This window comes from Podarcis filfolensis, assembly GCF_964270895.1.
Source record: "Podarcis filfolensis genome assembly, chromosome: 4".
Taxonomy (NCBI): domain Eukaryota; kingdom Metazoa; phylum Chordata; class Lepidosauria; order Squamata; family Lacertidae; genus Podarcis; species Podarcis filfolensis.
Genome location: NC_139607.1, coordinates 51,916,307 through 51,938,706, shown reverse-complemented (window position 1 = coordinate 51,938,706; position 22,400 = coordinate 51,916,307). Strand labels below are relative to the sequence as shown.

At 41.3% G+C, this 22,400-nt stretch overlaps 1 protein-coding gene across 4 annotated transcripts in view; it reads left to right on the top strand.

Annotated features, from left to right (window-relative positions):
* The window catches only part of DOP1B (DOP1 leucine zipper like protein B), a 73,421-nt gene that overhangs the window by 21,191 nt on the left and 29,830 nt on the right, over nt 1-22,400 (top strand). For all 4 annotated transcript variants that reach the window (XR_014546962.1, XR_014546963.1, XM_083608827.1 and 1 more), the window contains exons 10-24: nt 544-664; nt 1,368-1,487; nt 2,503-2,599; nt 3,294-3,485; nt 4,612-5,302; nt 6,388-6,659; nt 7,717-7,869; nt 9,062-9,162; nt 9,721-9,911; nt 12,010-13,627; nt 14,337-14,448; nt 16,261-16,446; nt 17,573-17,698; nt 17,999-18,133; nt 18,777-18,832. Coding sequence is in view for 2 of the 4 variants with exons in the window: in XM_083608827.1 (XP_083464953.1) it covers nt 544-664; nt 1,368-1,487; nt 2,503-2,599; nt 3,294-3,485; nt 4,612-5,302; nt 6,388-6,659; nt 7,717-7,869; nt 9,062-9,162; nt 9,721-9,911; nt 12,010-13,627; nt 14,337-14,448; nt 16,261-16,446; nt 17,573-17,698; nt 17,999-18,133; nt 18,777-18,832 (4,171 nt within the window). In the remaining 2 variants the exon portion in view is untranslated. The remainder of the gene's footprint in view (nt 1-543; nt 665-1,367; nt 1,488-2,502; nt 2,600-3,293; nt 3,486-4,611; nt 5,303-6,387; nt 6,660-7,716; nt 7,870-9,061; nt 9,163-9,720; nt 9,912-12,009; nt 13,628-14,336; nt 14,449-16,260; nt 16,447-17,572; nt 17,699-17,998; nt 18,134-18,776; nt 18,833-22,400) is intronic.

Below are 22,400 nucleotides of genomic sequence, written 5' to 3'. Positions count from 1 at the left end.
CTTTTCAGTGCCTGCTTAAAACATTTTGTTCAGATAACAAATCTGTGGTAAGGGGACAGGCCACAATAGTAGCTCAAAATAAATGGTGTATAATATGAATAGTTACAGTCCTTGCGGGGGCGGGGATACATATATTTCTAAGTACTTGCAGTGGGTCTTGCTGAAGTCTTGCTGAAGAATATAAAATTGAAGAAAAGCTCCTGAAAAATAGTTGTTTTAGTTTGTTGCAACAAACGATCCGTTGCTTTAAAGGCTAAAATGTAATGCCATAAGCATTCTAAGCTAAAGCCTACGTCATCTGATGACCTGAGACCAATACAGTACTCGGCTTCTCGCTAAGAATATTAAGGTTCTAGGAAACAATTTCTGATCACATTGTCGGTTTTTAATCATTCCAGTAAAAATGGCTCAGGGCTTGACAGTTATCTACATAATTCATTGAGCCACTAAGAATTTGGGTTTCTATTTCCTCCTCTTCTATTATGAAATAAAATATTGCCACTCATTATGATCAGACTTCATTGTATCTTTCTTTTGTTGAAGGACCACCAGTTGTTGCGGATTTGTTTCTTGAAGTGATCAGAGCATTCTATTCTTATTGCAAGGATACACTGGGTTCTGATCTTAAACTTAGTTACAGTCAAACAGGAAATGTCCTTACAAGGTATGCTTTGGCCTTTCTTTTTCTTTTTTTTTTGCTCTGATATTAATCAGGTGTCTGAAAAACACCACTGGGATTTGATTTATCTCTCCCACCCCCTTGCTAGTTTCCTGCTGACCATGACTATTGTGTCATTGCATTTGAGTACCCAAATTAGCATTTCCTCGAAAGTAAATTTCATTGAAATTGAGCATTGAACTAGAATAGTTGGATCAGTTAGCTAGAATAGTCGATCATATTTTTTTATAAGTAGTGGTGAGTGAGCACCCCTGCACTCAGTTTAGAATGGGCACACTGCAAGCAAGTTGTAATTAAGGGTTTGGTTTTATTTGAGTCTGCATCAATCTTGGCCTTATTCTGAGCTGAGACCTCTCAATTCTCTTGATGTTGACATAGGGGGAAATGGCTGCAGGGCCCCTGTTGGATTATCAGCTGCAAAAGTCAATTGGAAATGTAGGTCTATTGATGCTGGTAGTCCAGTAGGGCTTTGGGTATCATGGGAATATAGTACATAACCCGTCTTGTGGCCAGGATGCTGTCAGCATATGCAGCAGAAATCAACAACAGCCAATGAGACATAGTTCCCATTACCCTGCTAGATTTCTTATTTTGCAATATATATTTGTTCTTTGACGTCTGTGCTTAATACTTCAGAATGCTTACTGCTGAATATTTACTACATTTGCTTGACTCTTGCTGTTTTTAGTGCAATCAAAGAAAACAAGAATGCATCTGAGATAGTTAAAACAGCTAATCTGCTGATCACATCCTTAAGCACGGATTTTCTCTGGGATTATATGACCAGATGTTTCGAAGACTGCTTCAGGTAGCGTGCGCTCTCTCTCTCTATATATATATATTATGCTGTTAGAGTTAATCTAAGAGTCTTAACTTCGCTACTTATTCTTGACCTACTGTGTGTTGTATGTATTTCCTATGAAGTTTTATTGTTGTACACCACTGTACAGTGGTACCTCAGGTAACATACGCTTCAGGTTACATACGCTTCAGGTTACAGACTCCGCTAACCCAGAAATAGTGCTTCAGGTTAAGAACTTTGCTTCAGGATGAGGACAGAAATCGGGCTCTGGCGGTGCGGCAGAAGCAGGAGGCCCATTAGCTAAAGTGGTGCTTCAGGTTAAGAACAGTTTCAGGTTAAGTACGGACCTCCGGAACGAATTAAGTACTTAACCCGAGGTACCACTGTAATACATTTTGTGAAAAGCATTATAGGAATCTTTCAATAGCCATATATTTAAGTAAGTGAGTAAGTAAATAAATGGCTGAGAGAATGGTAGAACAAATTTGAATTAAATGAGTCGGTTACTTTACTTTAAAAAATATTTGATATATCCTTATGAACCTGTTGGACAGCTTAGTTGAACAGATTGTTTGAATCTTAGTTCTGTTTGATTATTTATTTCATATTGTTGATGAATTGCTTCCTATGAAATTTCTTTATTTAACAATAAAGGCATAACTAACCGAAACAATAGTTTTCATAATATGCAGGTTTTTAAAATCTTTTTTGTTTGTTAACTTTTTATCTTATTAAAGGGAGTCAAGTTAACTCATCCTTGATCCTTAAATGTGTATGCATTTTCATGTCTTGGCATACAAGATCCTGGCCATTGATATAATGTATAAAACTTAGGGATAATATGCTGCTGCAGTGTTCACTTTCACATCTCTTTAATGCTTGACCTTTATTACATTTCATCCATAAATATCGAAACATTTCTTAGCTGCATTTCTACCAAAAGTAGCAAGCAAGATAAAACATCAATGCAGTTCAATTTCTAAAAAGTTCCTCAAAACCACGCTTTCCCTTTCAATTGCAGAAATAAATCTATGCAGACACAACTTATGACGAGGAATGTTGCAACCGTTTCAGAACTCTGCACTCTACTGATATTTCTTCTAGATGTAATACCATTAGTAAGTCAATTTCCATGTGTATCCCTGCAAATAAACTAATTATTAAGAAAACACATTTTTAATTGCCAAATATCTGATGGTGCATGGACACATTTGTCATTTGAAAAGTGTTTTTTGCATACTAGTCTTGTCTTTATTATTTGCTCAACTTTTATGACTTAAGTCTCACACATCTATTAAAGAGCTGTGGAATGATAGGTTTTGTTCGATGTTTTGTACATTTATGGACAGCTTTTGTGCCCTAGAAGAAAACAAAAGATTGATAATTTGAGCGGGCGGGGGGGGGGAATATGCAATAATCTGCAAACTTGTTTTTATAACCTCGTTTAATATTGGTTAACTATGTATGTACTGTGTTCTTTAGCTGTTCTTTAGGTTCAAGTAAAGTGACTTCTCTAGGGTCTATAAATTATTTTATTAATTATTTACTTAAATTATTTAATATAACCTGCCCTTCTTCAACAAGGCCCAGAATGTTAGCAACATGAGTAAAAGCAGTTGTTTAAAAAATGACATCAAAGTGTACAAGAATCAATCTTTATTTTAAAATGTTAACATAATAAATAAGATTAGAATAAAGATGTAATTGATTGCATGTATATACATAAAATGTAATAAGCAAGAAGAACTGATTTCTAAATTAAATGTACGTCATTTAAGAGATTTGCTTATTTGAAATGTCTTGTTTTTATAGGAACTTTATTCCGAAGTGCAGTCTCTCTATCTGCCACAGATGCTCTGCTGTATAGTGCAATCTCTCCTTGAAAACATGGAAACACTAAGTTTACCAGAGCTCACTCATGCCTTAAGGACATGCTTCAAAGTACTTAGCAAAGTGCAGATGCCCCCTGCCTACCTAGGTACTGATACAGGAAGCTCAGACACTGTAGGTATTAAGAGATAAGTTTATGTCTATAATACATTTTGTGAATTGATTAATCAGATTGTTAATGTGGTCATTCATTATGCTGTACTGTGGTTCTTATGCTGTAATGGTACGCTTCGCCTCCCCCCTCCCCCGGCCATCCTAAGTATTAAACTGGGTATCAGTACTATGTTTCTTTCAAATAACACAAATATTCAGTTTGACTTATAATGTCAAGAGTCTGATGCTTATGGTGGTTTTCTGCACTTGGCCTAAAAGGCTGAATATTCAGTCTCATACATGATGAGAGGTGTAGGTGCTTCAGTACAGTATTTTGCAGTAATATTAATATTGGAATAACTATCAACCGCTACAAATATCCACTTCTCAGGGAAGGTAGTGGAGAGTTTGACTTTTACAGGGAGCAACCTTGCTCCTGCTTCTCTTGTGGCTTTCGGTACCACAGAGATATGCTCCTGGACCAGCTCTATCGGATGGGGATTCTGTGTTACACTGATTCTGATCCTATCTACAGGACCAAGTCCAGAAAGTTGTATTAAGAGATTGCTTTTTTTGCCCCCTGGTGGTTACACTAAGGGATGCTGCACTGTTTTATTTCAAATGGTATTTAATATTGATATGAAGCTGCTGGGAACATTCATGAGGGCAAAATGGCATCAGTACACTGAAACTCAGCTCTCTTTCTCCATAACATCTGAATTTGTGTAATACTTAAAGCAGAACATGCCTTTGCATTTGAATAGCACAAGGATAGTTCCAGACAAATATAAATCCCCACTGTTTTCTACCAGATATGTGTCTTTGTTTCATGTAAGGCAGTGTTCAACCCCACATCTGTTCATTTACTTATAAAAATATTTATATGCCTATAAAGAAAATAGCAAAGTGGTTCACAACTGTACATAAAGCCATACAATAAAAACCATATAAAAGGTTTACATCAGAAATTGGATAGCTGTTGTGGAAATATATATTTCTTGTTTGCTTGCACAAGCCTGATGGAATAGAAAAAGTTTTTACCAGGCATTTGAAACATGCAGTTAAAACATCCAAGGATGTTTTAATGTTATTCATGTATGGTTTTTGTATAGAGTAAACCTCAATGTTCACATTTGGGTTATTTCAGAGCCCCATGAGGGAAGAAAACCAGGAACTGACTACAGAATCCAAAGTGCTCCAGAATGAAGATGACGCTCTTTTTCCTCCACTCAAGTCTGAAGACAGTGGTATAGGCCTTAGCACTTCATCCCCAGAGTTCGCTCAGCACTTGAGAATACCTAGGGTAACTCCTGAGAAAGATGATGTCTGGAAAAAGGGTGGAAGCATGCAGAAGACCTTGCAGTGCATCCAGGAGCTGGTGGCAAAATTTGCCAGCAAATACGTGTTTGTCGTTCATCTACAAGATCCCAGTAATGGCAGTGTTCTGACCGTGCATGCAAGACAAGGGGAGAAAAAAGGAAACCATTATCAAGCTGCTGGAAATATTTCCAAGAAAAGGAGCTCATGGGACTCCAAGCAAATAACTGTGCCTCAGTTTAAGCAGATGCTAACTGACCTATTCACTGTCCGAGGGTCATCTTTTAAACAGAAAGATCTGGATCCTCCATCTCCTTCAGAAGAGCTTGGTGGTGAAAGGGGGAAAAAGGAAGAAGAATGGGACATTGACCAAGTTATGCTTGACCTGGGAGATATGAGAGAAGACTGTAGAGAGGCCTTTGCAGCTATGTGCTACCTCTTACTGGATTGTACTACATTTCCTGTTTATCTTTCTGAGGAAGAAACTGAGGAGCTCCATTTGTCTCTCTTTCAAGTGCCTGGTAAGAGGAACATTATAATTTGCAGAAGAGTACATAATAAGGCAGTGTTGTGTATTCAATAATCTTCCATTAGAATTGCGCAAAAATAGTAATGTGATAGGGCTCTAAATTTGTAAGTGTAGGGCAAGGACCAGTTAAGGCCTAGGACATGTAGCTTTCAGAGTGTTGGCAAAGAGCAAATAAAGACCTGAGTGAAGAAAGGATAGCCAGGTATGTGTTGAGCGGATTGAAGGTTAAAGGATCAAATAGGCACAATCTCAGATTTGCTTTAACTGCATTCCAATGCATATTTACCTAGGAGTAAGTCCCACTGAGCATAGTTGGACTTGTTGCTAGGTAAATGTGCATTCATACCTTGGTTGCTTTCTTCGGCTTGGCATGTTGAGGTCTGGATGAGATCTCTGTCTAATTTGTCTGTCTCTGTCTAATTTGCATTTCCTAATTGTGCATTTCCCACGCACAGTTGGCCAATGACTTTCAGATGAAAAATGGGTTGATGCTTCCATCATCTTGTTTAGTAATGTGTCTAGCAATGTAATGTACTTACCTAGTAATGTTCTTTAGATTGTGAGTACTGCCTAAGGCTCTGAGGTATCAGTATGTTTGGAGAAAGTACAAAAATATATTAAAAGAAAAAACTTTAATGGGATAAAAAGCAAACCCAAAGCAGCCCAAAGAGGACTAAACATGTTGAATAACTAAATAATGTTGACTGTTGGTTAGAAAGGAAAGTGGTGGTTGTGGGGGAAAGGAATGGCTGGGCTGGCTAGAATCCTGAGCAGGATCACTTCTACATTAGAGAAGGGCAGAGCATCAGTTTTGCAAACAGAAGGCCCCATGATCAATTCCCATCATTTCTGGGTAGTTCTGGGAATGTCCCCTAGAGAGCTGCTGTCAGACAGTGTAGACAACACTGATCTAAATGCAGCTTCCTATGTTCGTATGCACTCATAGGTGAAGGATGCATTGTAACATTTTGTGGCACTTGCATATGTTAAATGATAAATGTTTGTCAAGGGGACAAACTCTTTCGAACAACGATTGTACTAAAACTGGAGCTGAAACTATTTGTCTGCTCTCCTCAGGTGGCTGTGAATCCAGTTTTCCCCTGTGGCTCAAATCCCTGATGACAATATGTTGCTGTGTCAATGACTGCCACATTCAGAATGTGTCCATCTCTGTACTGCTAGAAGTAATTAACCAATCCCAATCATTGGCACTGGTTATTGAAGACCGAGTAAAGCGGTATAAAGTTCCTGGGCAGAACCCCTTCTTTGGAAGGCTGCAGATGGTCACAGTGCCTCCTATTGCACATGGGGTTCTCAAACTTATTTCGGAAAAAACTGATTTCTACCAGGTAATGTACTAAAATGCACACAAAGCTGCATTATAAACTTTTCATCATGCGTTGGGCATTGTTGTTTCCATGGAAATGGAATGCTTGTAATGTGCAAGTAGTTTAATGTCGTTTACTTGTTTCTAGCTAGCACTTGTGCCTCTTAAACAAAATGGCAACTGTGACCCTGGAAGAGCAGCCGTAAAGGTGTTATGGGGTGGGGAAGGGAAGGGAAGTGAAGGGAAGAGAAGGGAAAAGACATCAGCTTGCAGAAATAGCATAGGATGATATTCACTAGAGGTACAGAAACCAAACTCTATCCAGGATGAAGGGAGCTCAGCATTCCATTCTCCAGTGCTGATGGCCAAACCATTGCAACCGGCCAAGAAAGTAAATAGACACATCCTGCTGAAGTACAAAGCATTGCCCATTTCCTTGCCGTGTTAACTTTGAAAAGCACTTACAAATAATCCTTAGTAACAATTCTGTATTAAACTTTGCTTCACAGTTGCATAGAACTAGTAAAATACAAAACAAGAATTATATTAATGCACACACATATCCTGTGGGGGCTTTGCTTTAGCAGAAAATGATTCTGCTTGTGCAAGTTGGGGCACCCAAATTCTGTAATTCTTCCTTGCCTACTGCAGTGGGGCAGGGAGTTTATGTGCGATGAGGGTGCACTGACTTGCTTTCCACTACAACAAAGTGAACTTGGAAAGAATGAAATTGTAACATTTTAAAGAAATTATTATATCTTAACTGCCCTTTAAAACAAATGTGCTTTCCAGTGGTATTCATCACCTAGATTATTCTGCTGTATAGGGATGTGGGGTGGCGCTGTGTATGTTAAGGGTATTAATAGTTACTGTGAAATCCGTTTTTGCCCTATAAAATGGCTTAGTTTGACTTGAGGTGTACTGTTTTCTGTGTTCACATTATCTTTTGATTGCCTTAATAAACATGGTGCTGTATGATGGCGTGTGGTATAGAAAACCATGAACTATTTTCAGCAACACAGATTCCTTTAAACCTGCCTGAAAGTGTGGTTTTTTATTTTTTTTTTATTTCACTATAGAGAGTTGCTCAAGTGCTTTGGAATCAGCTAAACAAAGAGACGAGAGAGCATCACAACACTTGTGTAGAGTTGTTCTACCGTCTTCACTGCCTAGCTCCATCTGCTAATATCTGTGAAGACATCATCTGCCATGCATTGCTGGATCATGATAAAGTAAGGTTTATTAAAGGTTGTATAGCCTAACACAGTGCCCTAGTTTTGTGGGGCAGGGGTGGCACATCACAGTCACTCCTAGAACAGATTTTGGGGGAGCATGTGTATAGCAGGGAGAAAGTTCCTTTGCCCGAATAGAAAACCTTGCTTGATAGGGTGCACTGGTTAGCTACCACCCTATGTTTTTGGAATATCAGTGAAATATATTTTATGTTAAACTGGAGTTGTTTTGAAATCTGCGATTAACATTCCTTTCTGCTAAGACTTTTAAAGGGCTCCATTAGACCCCAGATTGATACTGTTTAAAAATAAATAAAAAGGTGTGCGAAGATTAAGGAAAATCAGTTGTGTGTGGTAGAACATATGCCTTGCATGTTGAAGGTCACAGGCTCAATCCATGGCATGTCCAGTCTGAAAAACAAAATGTGTCTTGAGTAATGGAGCATTGACAAACCAATTGGAAACTCCTGAAGAGTTGCTTCCAACCAGAGTAGGCAGTCCTAAACTGAATCAGCCATTGGCTTCATGCAGTTTCAGACAGTTCTTTGGCTGCTGCCCTGTTAGATGTGGCTCTTCTGCCCAGTAGACAGATGCTGTCTCAGCTCCACTCTTGGACTAGTCTCCTATCCCTCTTGAGTAAATATTGGTCAAAATCTTCCTTCTTACACTGCATAGGCTAACCTAGGTTGGCAAGCACTTTGGGTAGCTCATTAGGGCAAGGACTGAGAAGCCTTTCCTCAAACCACAGTTTATATTTTATCCCTTCTTCTGGGTTTTGAGGAGTAGATGTAATTAACTGGATAATGAAGAGCAGATTTAATTAACCAGCCTACTTGCTAACAATACACTGATTTTCTTCATTTTTGGAAGCATGAGTAACCACATGTTCACTGTAATCGTTCCATCAAGGCTTCATATTTCTCAAACTAAAAGGAAATAGAGCTAAGCTTTTAGAAGAATATAATGATTCATTACATTCTGACTACTGCCATTTTCAAAGAGATCTCAAACATTTTTTCTTGTATTGAGGGGCAAGTGCACATTCATCAGCGTATTCTTGTCTTTCCATAATTATCACTAATTTATGTAGGCTGCAAGGCTGCAATTTTAAATCTATGTAGTTGAATATATCAAACTAGCTCATAAACATTCTTTTTGTTCTGATTTTGCTTTGGGTTTCTTTCCTCCTAAGGGGACAAGGCTGGAGGCACTGTTCCGGTTCTCTGTCATGTGGCATTTGACCAGAGAAATCCAAGGCAGCAGAGTCACCTCCCACAATCGCTCTTTTGATAGGTATTGCTATTACTTGTATGTCTATTTTGATGGTGTAGGTTTAAATTAAATTTACTTTTGGTCATTGAACTGAAATACTACAGTTTCATATGTACCCAAAATATACCTAAGCCAAAAATATTGTTGTTTTTCGATGGGCATCTTTAACATTGTGCTTAGCTTGTTTTCCTATAGCACTGTGCAAAAACCTCCCACATTTACACACTTAAGTTTGCTTTCAACCCATTATTGCAGGCCAGCCATAGCTTCTTCCCTATCTGATGTGAACATCCATACGTGTGAGTGTGTGTGTGTACACGCACATACACATACAAACAACATTCACCTGTTTCTCCAATTCAAAGATTCTTATGTTCACAACACCACCATAAAGGTTTCATTTTCTACTGCTGGTCCTTAACAAACAAATTGAAGAAGGCAGAGAATGTTACTATTGCTGGAAAAGCTATTTTTAAAATGTGTGTGTCCCTTTTTGTAAACTAGTCTTCCAACTCAACATTTTAACATAATTCTAGCCTTGTCACCTTGAACAAATATTACTGTAATTTCTCCATCCAGGTCTCTGTTCGTTGTGTTGGACAGTCTTAATAATTCGGATGGAGCTATTGGTGCTGCCGCACAGGGTTGGTTGATACGAGCGCTGTCACTTAATGATGTTGCACGAATTCTGGAACCCATCCTTCTGCTTCTGCTTCATCCCAGGACACAGCGTACCTCTATTCACTGTGTCAAGCAGAAAAATTCAGCAGGTAAGATTTCACTTAAGAAGATTCCTTCTCCTTCAGGTGAAAGGTCCACCTAGTCCAGCATTTGGTCTCCCAACAGATGCTCCTGGAGAGCCTTCAAACCATACATGAAAACACATCCCCCTCCCCCTCACACACACACGGCAATGCTATATTTAATCCTGGAGGTTTCTTTAGCCATTAAGGCTAGCAGGAAGTGATAAGACTTGGCCTTCCATGAATGCTTCCAATTCCCTTTTCAATGTGGTAGCTATCACTACATTTTTTTGGCCATGAATTCCATAAATTACATGTTGTGGGCAGTATATTTCTTTTGTATTTCCTAAAACCATTCCTAGTCCTTTTCATGGGCTGATCCAGCCTGTAGTAGTATGGAAGAAGGAAGGGGGGAAATATTTGTTAGGCATGTCACCTTTTTGTCTAAACAGAAACCCCAAGCATAGAAAATGTTGGCCTCTACAGGGTTGAAGTCTAAATTTGCCTTCTGTGTAGTACACCTTGACTTAGTTGCGCCTTGGCTTTTACCTGTAACAGGTGCCGTGTGTGTGTGTGTGTGTGTGTGTGTGTGTGTGTGTGTGTGTGTTATCCTCCCTTCATATCAACACACAGAACTCAGTATCTAGGGGCAAGTCTCAGACATTTAATTCTATTTTTTTTTTACTAATAAAAATTGTTTGGCATTTCAAAAGAAGAAATAAACAATATTAATCAGTAACATAGTAGACAAGCATATGAAGGTCATACATAAACAAGATAGTGCAGAATCCAAGGCATTGATAAAAAGGGTTGAGGTTAAATTTTTAGTTACCTGGATGTAAACAGTGATCCTCTCAGAAGGAGAGCACAAAGGAATAGCCAAGCAATGGCAATATTTATATCCAAATTTCCTGTGAAGACTTAAGGTTTACTATAAAGGTAATGGTACCCCTGCCCGTACAGGCCAGTCTTGACAGACTCTAGGGTTGCGCGCCCATCTCACTTAAGAGGCCGGGGGCCAGCGCTGTCCGGAGACACTTCCGGGTCACGTGGCCAGCGTGACGAAGCTGCTCTGGCGAGCCAGCACCAGCGCAGCACACGGAAACGCCGTTTACCTTCCCGCTATAAAGCGGTACCTATTTATCTACTTGCACTTAAGGGTGCTTTCGAACTGCTAGGTGGGCAGGAGCTGGGACCGAAAGACGGGAGCGTCACCCGCGTCCCTCTAAGGTTTACTATACATTAATATAATTAATTGTTATCTGACCCAATTACTAGAGAGAAATAAACTATTTTAAAAGAGAGGCTATAAATCCCCAAGGATATCTGGCTACATTAAAGAAATGCAATAAATCGCAACATTTAAATCCCAGCATTAGTATGTCTGATCATAGTCTAAACAATATTATAACTTTTGGACATAGCAAAATATTTGGTGTGTGTCTGAGCATACTAAGAGTTGTCATTTAGAGAATTTATTTCAGCTTTGCTGTCTTTCTGAAAACAATATTTCCTGGCTAATTGGGTACAATTAGTAATTTGTAGCTTTTATGATAGGTGTTGTCCAGCTTAGTTATTGTTCTAGAGAACAATTTAAAGATTTGTTGTTTTAAGATAGGAAAGGACAAACCAGAGGATCAGTATGTGAGCATGGCTTGTCTCTCATGACTTGATGTGCATATGAGCATCACAAAGATACAAAGGATGCCATCATTTCCAATGTAAGAAGTCCAGTTTGTTAAAGATCATAATCTACAAATACTAGCCAATACGTGTTAATTTTTATTTGCTGTATTTATAAATGGCTGCCCAAGAACATTGGACTCTGGGTGGCTTGCAAATAAATGATAAAATATCATTATAAAATAGGTTTGGAGTATCAACAGTTTCAGGCCAAAAGAAGAATAAAACCAGACACCTAAAACTATACAGCAGGTAGACATTGCTTCAGAACATAGGTCCCTTAACAACAGTCTATTGTGAACACATGGCACAGTTGCAAAGGAAGAGGGTCACCCGTTGTGTTCAGATACTGGGACGAGAAAGCTGCTGCTGTCTGAAGGCTGCACCTTCACTACTGAATGGGTGGTCACTTTTTTAGAAAGGTAATTTTGCTTTCTTTCAGAAGACATGCGTTTCTGGTACAAAAAGAAAAAAGTCCCTTTCCAGAAGTCCTTGGGGCGTTCTGAAAGCAGCTCTGAAGAAAGTTTGCCACTGAGCCAGTTTACAACTGTGGACAGGGAAGCCATTTGGGCTGAAGTTGAAAAAGACCCAGAAAAATGCCTGCTTAAAAATGAACTGGCTGTAAGTGATCGTTATCGGTGTGCAGAAGCTTCACAAGACGTAGATGAGGAGGATAATAGTGAACACACAGAGTCTGCTGATACCAGCACTGGACCTACGGATAGTGATAATACATCATCCTTTTCTCCTTCTCTGGACCAGCAGGATATAAGCAATGACGAGAACTACAGTGGCTCAACAGACGACAAAGAAAGCATGAAGCTCGTTGGTTCTTCTAATGTTTATCCTCCTGAAAGTTCCAAATCCAGCACCATGCTCAACCTGGTACGCGCAGATTCTGAGAAAACTCAAGCATCAGAGTCTCTCTCAAGCGATGACGAGGTGGATTTGGAGCTTCAAGCTCTTACCACCGCTAGGTTGCTAAAACAGCAGAAGGAAAAACAGGAAATGGCCGAGGCTCTGTTTAAGCACATTCTTTTGTACCTGCAGCCGTATGATTCCAAAAGGGTCCTATATGCTTTTTCTGTACTTGAGGCAGTACTCAAAACAAACCCTAGGGAGTTTATTGAAGCTGTAGCCAGCACTAGCATGGATACTAGCTCCACAGCTCATCTGAATCTCATCTACAATCTTCTAGCCCGCCACCAGGAAGCTCTGGTGGGACAGAGCTTCTACGGAAAGCTTCAGACTCAGTCACCAACCGTGTGTCCCCATTCACTGTTAATAGAGTTGCTGACATACCTGTGTCTGAGTTTCCTGCGCTCTTACTACCCTTGTTACTTAAAAGTGACTCACAAAGATGTGCTTGGCAATAGGGATGTCCAGGTCAAAAGTGTCGAAGTCTTGATAAGAATGATGACACAGCTGGCTACAATGGCCAAATCATCAGAGAGCAGGAACACAGAATTTATACGCAACTTGCTTGGCAGATGCAAAGTTCAAGAATTTGTCCTCCTTTCTCTATCCGCTTCTATGTATGTAAGTCAGAAGTGCTATGGACATACAATGGCCAATAAGACCAATGGGTTAAGTGAAGAGTGCATCCTCGAGGAAAGCCTGATCAACTTTGGTCCTGATCAGATTTGGAGCGAGCACCCGTTGCAGATTGAGCTGCTTAAACTTCTGCAAGTGTTGATAGTCTTGGAGCATCACCTTGGACAGACTCAGGAGGAGGTGGAAAATCAACCAGGCCTATCTAAGGAATGGCAAAAGTCACTTAACTTCCAGGAGGCCATTAGTGCAATGCAGTATGTGCATCCACACCCTATAACCTCGCAGGGATTATTTGTGTCTGCCGTAGTCCGAGGCTTGCAGCCCGAGTATGGCTATGGCATGCATCCAGCTTGGGTGGGTTTGGTTGCATATTCCTTGCCATTCTTTGGGAGATCTTTAGGTTGGACAGTGGCACCGTTTATTGTACAGATATGCAAGAACCTGGACGAACTTGTCAAACAGTATGAATATGAAACTCTGAAAGTGTCACCAAAGTCATCTGTAAGGTAAGAGAATGTTGTTAATAAAATCTGGCTTTTTCATGTTTAGCTAATTTAGCTGTTGGTCAGTATGGCTCATTTTCTGTTTGTAAGTTTCCTTAAATTATTTGTTTGGATTCTTGGGGAGGGGAAGGATATAGGAACATAAGAAACTGCATTTATATCAGGTCTGACTCCTGACTTTCTAGCCCAGTATTATCTACTCTGGCTTGCAGCAGCTCTAAGGTCTCTGGTAAGAGACCTTTCCCAGCCCCAGCTATCTGACCCTTTTAATTGGAGGTGTCTGGGGTTGAACTGGGCAGCTGATCTATGCACTGAGCTATGCAGGCAAGACTTGTTTCAGCTTCTCAGTTCCACCAGTAGGGGAAATGTCCCACTCAATTCTTGTGGGGTCTCAATCAGAACAGGCGTTTTCCTGCCCATTTTCATCATCTTGCAAAGTTTGTCTGGTATTCCCCCCACCCAAAAACCACTGTTGTTGTCCCCTCCCATCCAGGACAGATAATCTACACACAGCTCTCTCTTTGCTTTTACGAGTTAGCCAGTGGGCAAACTCTCCCTAGATAGCAAAGCATCAGCAGATAACTGGCTGGGTGGATTAAAAGCATAGCGTGCAAAGGAAAGGTTCTAGCTTAATGGAAGTGAATGCGGGCTGTCCCCTAATTTCTTTACAAGACTGAAACAACCAACTGAATTGTTAACTTTCTCCCCAAAGCATGAATTCTAAAAGGGAAAACATCACACCAGATTATCCTCTTACCCTTTTGGAAGGACTAACCACTATTGGCCATTTTTGTCTTTTGGATCATCCAAATCAAACCAAAAAGGTAATGATGTTGTTGTTTTTCTTGCTTTCTTTTGCTGTCTAATATATACTTTTGACAGGTGATGTTTCCAGTTATTAAAGAATATCCATTCAAACTACCGTATTTTTCGTCCCATAGGACGCTCCGTCCCATAGGATGCACCTAGTTTTTTGGGGGGGAAATAAAGGGAAAAAAAATTTCCTTTATTTCCCCCCAAAAAAGCAGGTCAGAGAAACCGAACCAGGTCCAGGAACAGCGGGATGGCAGTGCTGCGCCTCCCTGCTGTCCCCCGAGCTTGTGGGGCTGGCCGATGTCTGCCCAGCGCGATGGGCGCTCTGATTCAGGGCGCCCCGCCCTCTGGGCGGCAGGCTGCTATCCGCAGCGTGGGGAGCCCTGCGGGGAACTCTTGCAGGGCTCCCCACGCTGCGGATGTCTGTCCGGCGCACGGGGCACTCTGCTTCAGGGCGCCCCGCCCGCCGGGCGGCAGGCTGCTATCCGCAGCGTGGGGAGCCCTGCGGGGAACTCCTGCAGGGCTCCCCACGCTGCGGATGTCTGTCCGGCGCACGGGGCGCTCTGCTTCAGGGCGCCCCGCCCGCCGGGCGGCAGGCTGCTATCCGCAGCGTGGGGAGCCCTGCGGGGAACTCCTGCAGGGCTCCCCACGCTGCGGATGTGTTCCCGAAGCGCCGGGCGCTCTGTTTTCAGGGCGCCCGACGCTCTGGGAAGCAGGCTGCTATCCGCAGCCTAGACATCCTTGCGGGACCTCCCGCAGGGCTGCCTAGGCTGCGGATGTGTTCCTGAAGCGCTGGGCGCCCTGAAAGCAGAGCGCCCGACGCTCTGACAAGCAGGCTGCTATCCGCAGCCTAGACATCCCTGCAGGACCTCCCGTAGGGCTGCCTAGGCTGCGGATGTCTTCCTGAAGCCTGGAGAGTGAGAGGGGTCGGTGCGCACTGACCCCTCTCGCTCTCCAAGCTTCAGCGAAAGCCTGCATTCGCCCCATAGGACGCACCCAGATTTCCCCTTCATTTTTGGAGGGGAAAAAGTGCGTCCTATAGGGCGAAAAATACGGTATGTTGAACTTTAAGGGTGTTACTGGATCGAAACCATGACAGCCTCATATTAGGAAAAGATGGAATAGTGAAATCAAGATAAGCCACAGTTAGAAATTTCCTTATGTGACTGTGAAAATGTTCTTCCGTATCAATTTCATGATTTCAAAGATAACTACTTTGAGTTTGTGATTTAAAATGCAGCCGGGGGAACAGCGGGTATTTTAGTTTAAAGTATGTTTATATAGTCTATGCCTCAATATACTATGAGATGTGAAATGTGGCCAGACATTTTTTTAAAAAAATTGAAATCCCAGATAGGATTTTCTTTAAAATATCAAGTGAATCTGCACCCGATTTATTAGAGGTGATATTGAAAATCTATCCTGCCAACACATTTCATTTTCCACTTTATTTTTAAATCTGATTGCAAAGCCAAGATAGCTATCCATTATCAAGGTAGTAATACTGCTGAAACAAATTCTGATTTGGGACCCTTTTTTTGCAAATTATAGGAAGTGGTGGTATGTAGTGCAATTGTTTGTAGCCCTATATATGCATAAACAAGGCTAAGCAAAAAATTTGGAATGAATTTTACAATGTGGTAAAACAGGGTCTGATTTATAATGTCATTATTGCAAAGAACACCCTTGCTTATTTTTTATATATTATATTGTTTAGGGTTTTGAATGTGTTGTTTCTTTCCTGCATATCTATAGTGTGGGTGATCTCCAGTGTTGGTCATATTTGGATTTAATGGGTTATTTATTTATTTTTGTATTCCCAGTCACCGTGGAATGTTGACCCTATAAACCTAAGAAATGCCAGGAATGCCATTTTGGAAGAGTTTCCTCGTATCATTAACACCATGTCTCTCCTTTGGGGTGTCATAAAAAAGGAAGATTCTCAAAAAAGACCAGCTGACTTCCTTGGAACAAAAGGCTCTTCTTCGGTTTACTTTAAGGCAACCAAAGTAAGCTTTATTAAGCCTGGGTGATCTGTGGGCAGGTGCACCACAGTTGGGAAAACCTTGTCCACATTTTTCTGATAGGAAGTTGCTCAGGTTAATAGGCATTTTTGGAAGTGATTGGCAATGCTTCTGCAGCAAGCCATAGAGATAAAGTTCAGGCGCCTACACCATTGAAGATCTGCAGATGTAGTCAACCACTTTAAATACATCTCTGTTTGGCAGAGAGTCACACCAAATACAGAGGAGGCTTTTATCCTTAATCTGCATTGCTGGTGTCAACTCAGGATGTGGCACTGTGTAGGATCTGTCATCACAGGGGCTCTGCCTTGTAGGGCCCTGCTGCCCCAGTGACAGCGCAGGCTATTGAAAGGCAGCCACCAGTAATGCCTGGTGTAAGGCCCCCAAATTAGGTGGGGGGGGAGGGTGGACTAGCCATGGATCCACTGGACAGTAACCAGAGACAGGCCTAATGTAAGCCTCAAACTAGTACCCCACCCACCCACACACACACATCCCATCCGCTCTGGCCAATGCGAATGCCAGAGTTTCGGATTTGTACATAAGAAAAGGTTTGCTGGATCACACCAAAAGCCCATCAAGTTCAGCATCTTGTTCTTGCAGTCACCAGCCAAGTGCCTAGGGAAAGCCAGTAAGCAGCATCCAAATGCAACAGCACTCTTACTTGTGCTTCCCAGCAACTGGTAGTCACTGATAGCCTTTTTGACAGTGATAGCTCTCCCACTGTGCTTATCCCCACACCTCCCTTGCTGGGAGTTAGGATTCCTCCCTAAGTAAACAAGCCTTCAGGAAATCGCCTTGGTATAAAGCACATTTTGCATGCACGCAACACAGTTATTGACTGTGTTTTCTCAACAGCGACTGTAATGTTCATTTTCAGAAGCAACTTCCAGGTGCCACATGGAAAAACTGCTGCATGATAAATTCTTGCTTATAATGAGAAATACATGCACAATGGGAATTTAGAGTCTTTTTTTCCCTAGGATGAGAACAAAAAGTGTGATTTAAAAATAGTGAGCTGCTTATGACATTGTATCAGGGCACCTGTCTGTAGGGAAACAAATTCCATCCAAACCCATTCTAGAAGAAGTGTTTGTTTTCTTTTTTATAGACGTTGAAGAATAAAATCCTTGACTTCTTGAATCCCCTCACTGGGCAGCTTGGGGTGCAACTTGTAGCTGCAGTAGCAGCAGTGTGGAGCAGCAAAAAATCTCACAGGCATCAAAACAAAACAAAGGTAAAGGAGGAGAAGAAATCACAAATGTGGTGTGATAAATAGTTCATTCCCCTGCCCAATGATAAGGGAAAACTTCAAAACATCTAGAGGGTACCAGGTTGGCAAAGACTACTTCAAAGCATTTGCCGGACACCCCCCCCCCCCACGCACGCTGTATGCCTGGTTTCTTGTTTTTCCTGTGTCTGAACACCACAGTTTCAGCTCCTGTCCATGCTTGTAGAATAGAACCAGATATTTCTGAAAAGGCATGTTACAAATCAATATACAAGGGGTGGTCCTTTATGTATGTTTTTGTTTCAGATTCCTCCCGCAGCTAGTACATCTCAGCTTATACTTGTTGATCTAGTTTGTGCCCTAAATACTCTGAAGACAGACACTATATTGCAGCTTGTAAAAGAAGTTGTAAAGAAACCATCCCAAATCAAAGGTGAAGAGGTAGGTGTCGTTTTTACTCTGTCTATAATCTCTGTTACTCACAAGTTAGGAAGTTTCAATTGCTCATCAGCCTACTATATCAAGGTTAAAAAATGGATTATTCATGGTTTTTGTCCCCACACTCCATGGAAAGAAAAGGCTGTAGTTCTGAGAGATATCTTAACCTGATAAATTCCTTAAGTTGATTAGTTCTTTAATGAAGAAGTTAGTGAGAGGATAAAATGAGCTAAAAGGTGGGAATGGACCAGGAGCTCTTGGGTTTTGCCTCATCACTATTTAAAGGATTGTGAGCAGCATACAGAATTGATTAGCATTCAGATTTGGTCAGTCACATAGTAACTTGAGGGTTATCCAAGACAGTAAACAAGAGGGTATATATCTGGGATAGCATGGCTAATTTGGGATCTCTATTCAAACACCAAGTGTCTTTCAAGGAACTGCAGGTGTCCCTGGTTTTTGTAAACAACTTGTAGGAAATTTGAAATTACAGTTTTATTGCTACAAAACCACTACTTAAACAAGTTTACTTAGAAGCAAGTCATCACTGAAATAATTTGTAGATTATTTTGCCTGTAATATGTTTCAGTTTGCGTTATTGTGTTTTCTTTGGAATTGGGTAATAGGGTTTTTTATTTATTTCCAGAAATCTTCTCTAGTGGATATCCCAGTGCTCCAGTTCTGCTATGCTTTCATACAAAGGTAAATGAGCTTCTAGGCTGTTATACATTTCTACTTCTTTTTGAATCCAGCAACTACAAACATTAGGTGGGACGTGGGTGGTGCTGTGGTCTAAACCACTGAGCCTTGGGCTTGCCGATCAGAAGGTCGGCGGTTCAAATCTCCATGACGGGGTGAGCTCCTGTTGCTTGGTCCCATCTCCTGCCAACCTAGCAGTTTGAAAGCATGTCAAAGTGCAAGTAGATAAATAGGTACCACTCAGGTGGGAAGGTAAACGGTGTTTCCGTGCGCTGCTCTGGTTTGCCAGAAGCGGCTTAGTCATGCTGGCCACATGACCCAGAAGCTGGACACCGGCTCCCTCAGCCAGTAAAGCGAGATGAGCGCCGCAACCCCAGAGTCATCCGCAACTAGACCTAATAGTCAGGGGTCCCTTTACCTTTAACTACAAACATTAATGCATTTGATTTCTATTATTTCCTTTTTTTTAATTGCACAGCATGCTTACAGTGATTTTTTTTGGTCCTGATGCTGAGAACTATAGAACTACTTTGTTCAAATAGCATGAGCTGCAAAAGAGTTAATACAAATAGCTCCCAAGTGCCCTATTGCTGCAGTAAGATATTGTGAGGCATGGTAGCAACTTAATTCATTTTACCAGAGAGGTAGCAAATGCGTTGCAAAAACAGTAAGAATGATTAACTATCTAATTAACAAGCTAGTCAAAGTGTGCACCTCTACAAGATTTGCTGTGGTTTTCAGTTGAAGGCTCCTGGTCAAAAGTCATCCAAAAATCCAAAATAGAATGAGAAGGGAGCTCCAAACCTGCAAGCTGTAGCATTTAGGAGAGAGGCTCTTTGGTGAGAGGAGGAAAAACACCACGTAGGTTGAAGGATTGTGAAAAGGACACAAGATCAGGATAGAAAGATAAGGAGTAGCACATCTTTGTTTTCATTGTAAAGACTGCTTTCATTTCAGATTATTTCCAACACGGAGGTCATTGGTTCTTTCTGTCTTGTTTCACCTCTGAAGAATATACTATTCATTTAAATGAATACTTAATTTATGATGACAGGCTCCAGCTTTTGGATTGTCTATTCTTTTCATCTTCATTGTAACCTGAGCTGCCTCAGCTTCATTATCATAACTGGGTCATAAATATTGTTGAGGCCAAGAAGAGGAATCTTGACACCATTTGGTACCTGGCTGAGAGAGAGGTTGTAAATCTTTCCCCTCCCTTTGTCATCCTAATTGCCCAAACTAACGGTGTCTACCTCTAAACAGGGAAAATACACTCTTTAAAAGAAAAATAGTAATTCTGTAGTGTCCCATATGGTGGGATTTATTAAAACATTTGGGACATTTCAAAACTTAGGCCATCCAGCCCTCTCTCTTAATAAAGTAAAATAAAAGATTAATTTCTCCTGAGGTACAAAGTTCCCAGTTTTGACAGCAAGGCAGTGTCAACCTTCCAACAATAAAACTGTAAAAGAATGACCCCCTGTGCTCAAAAATTTAAGGAACCCTGAAAACTCCTTAAACTCCTTAAACTAATAGAACATAAAAGAAGGGAGATTGACTCATTAGAAATTAATAGGACAATGATCAGCATCCTGTTCCCAAAACAATGTTTTTACAGATTTGAAGGGATAAGCCCCAGGCTACTAGCAAACAGATGCAGGAAAAAATCACTCAAAACAAAAATACATTGCCTCGCCCAGAAGGATGGCAATGTAACATTCTCCTCTAAAGAAGTAATCTCAGAATTTGTTGAATTGTACTCAAATATATTAATCTCACAGAACCTGCCCAAACAGGGAATTAAAAATTTCCTGGCAGGATTGCCCGTGGCAACCTTATTAACAGCAGAGGAACAAGAATACATGGACAGCTTTATTACCCCAGAGGAAATAGAGAGTGTCTTCAAAGACCTAAAACAACACAAAGCCGCTTGCCCAGATGGCTTTACAGCAGAATTCAACAAGAAATTCAAAGAAACCCTGATGCCCCACATGACCAGCCTGTTTAATGACATCATAAAGGGGCCCCTATTCCTAAAACCTGGTCCTCTTCCAAAATAGTCTCTATCTCAAAGCTGTTCAGAGACATGTTGTTGTTTAGTCGTTTAGTCGTGTCCGACTCTTCGTGACCCCATGGACCAGAGCACGCCAGGCACTTCTGTCTTCCACTGCCTCCCGCAGTTTGTTCAGACTCATGTTTGTAGCTTCGAAGACACTATCCAACCATCTCGTCCTCTGTCGTCCCCTTCTCCTTGTGCCCTCCATCTTTCCCAACATCAGGGTCTTTTCCAGGGAGTCTTCTCTTCTCATGAGGTGGCCAAAGTATTGGAGCCTCAGCTTCACGATCTGTCCTTCCAGTGAGCACTCAGGGCTGATTTCCTTCAGAATGGAGAGGTTTGATCTTCTTGCAGTCCATGGGACTCTCAAGAGTCTCCTCCAGCACCATAATTCAAAAGCATCAATTCTTCGGCGATCAGCCTTCTTTATGGTCCAGCTCTCACTTCCATAAATCACTACTGGGAAAACCATAGCTTTAACTATACGGACCTTTGTTGGCAAGGTGATGTCTCTACTTTTTAAGATGCTGTCTAGGTTGGTCATTGCTTTCCTCCCAAGAAGCAGGCGTCTCTTAATTTCGTGGCTGCTGTCACCATCTGCAGTGATCATGGAGCCCAAGAAAGTAAAATCTCTCACTGCCTCCATTTCTTCCCCTTCTATTTGCCAGGAGGTGATGGGACCAGTGGCCATGATCTTCGTTTTTTTGATGTTGAGCTTCAGACCATATTTTGCGCTCTCCTCTTTCACCCTCAATAAAAGGTTCTTTAATTCCTCCTCACTTTCTGCCATCAAGGTTGTGTCATCTGCATATCTGAGGTTGTTGATATTTCTTCCAGCAATCTTAATTCCGGCTAGGGATTCATCCAGCCCAGCCTTTCGCATGATGAATTCTGCATATAAGTTAAATAACCAGGGAGACAATATACAGCCTTGTCGTACTCCTTTCCCAATTTTGAACCAATCAGTTGTTCCATATCCAGTTCTAACTGTAGCTTCTTGTCCCACATAGAGATTTCTCAGGAGACAGATGAGGTGATCAGGCACTCCCATTTCTTTAAGAACTTGCCATAGTTTGCTGTGGTCGACACAGTCAAAGGCTTTTGCATAGTCAATGAAGCAGAAGTAGATGTCTTTCTGGAACTCTCTAGCTTTCTCCATAATCCAGCACATGTTTGCAATTTGGTCTCTGGTTCCTCTGCCTCTTCTAAATCCAGCTTGCACTTCTGGGAGTTCTCGGTCCACATACTGCTTGAGCCTTCCTTGTAGAATTTTAAGCATAACCTTGCTAGCGTGTGAAATGAGTGCAATTGTGCGGTAGTTGGAGCATTCTTTAGCACTGCCCTTCTTTGGGATTGGGATGTAGACTGATCTTCTCCAATCCTCTGGCCACTGCTGAGTTTTCCAAACTTGCTGGCATATTGAGTGTAGCACCTTAACAGCATCATCTTTTAAAATTTTAAATAGTTCAGCTGGAATACCATCACTTCCACTGGCCTTGTTATTTGCAGTGCTTT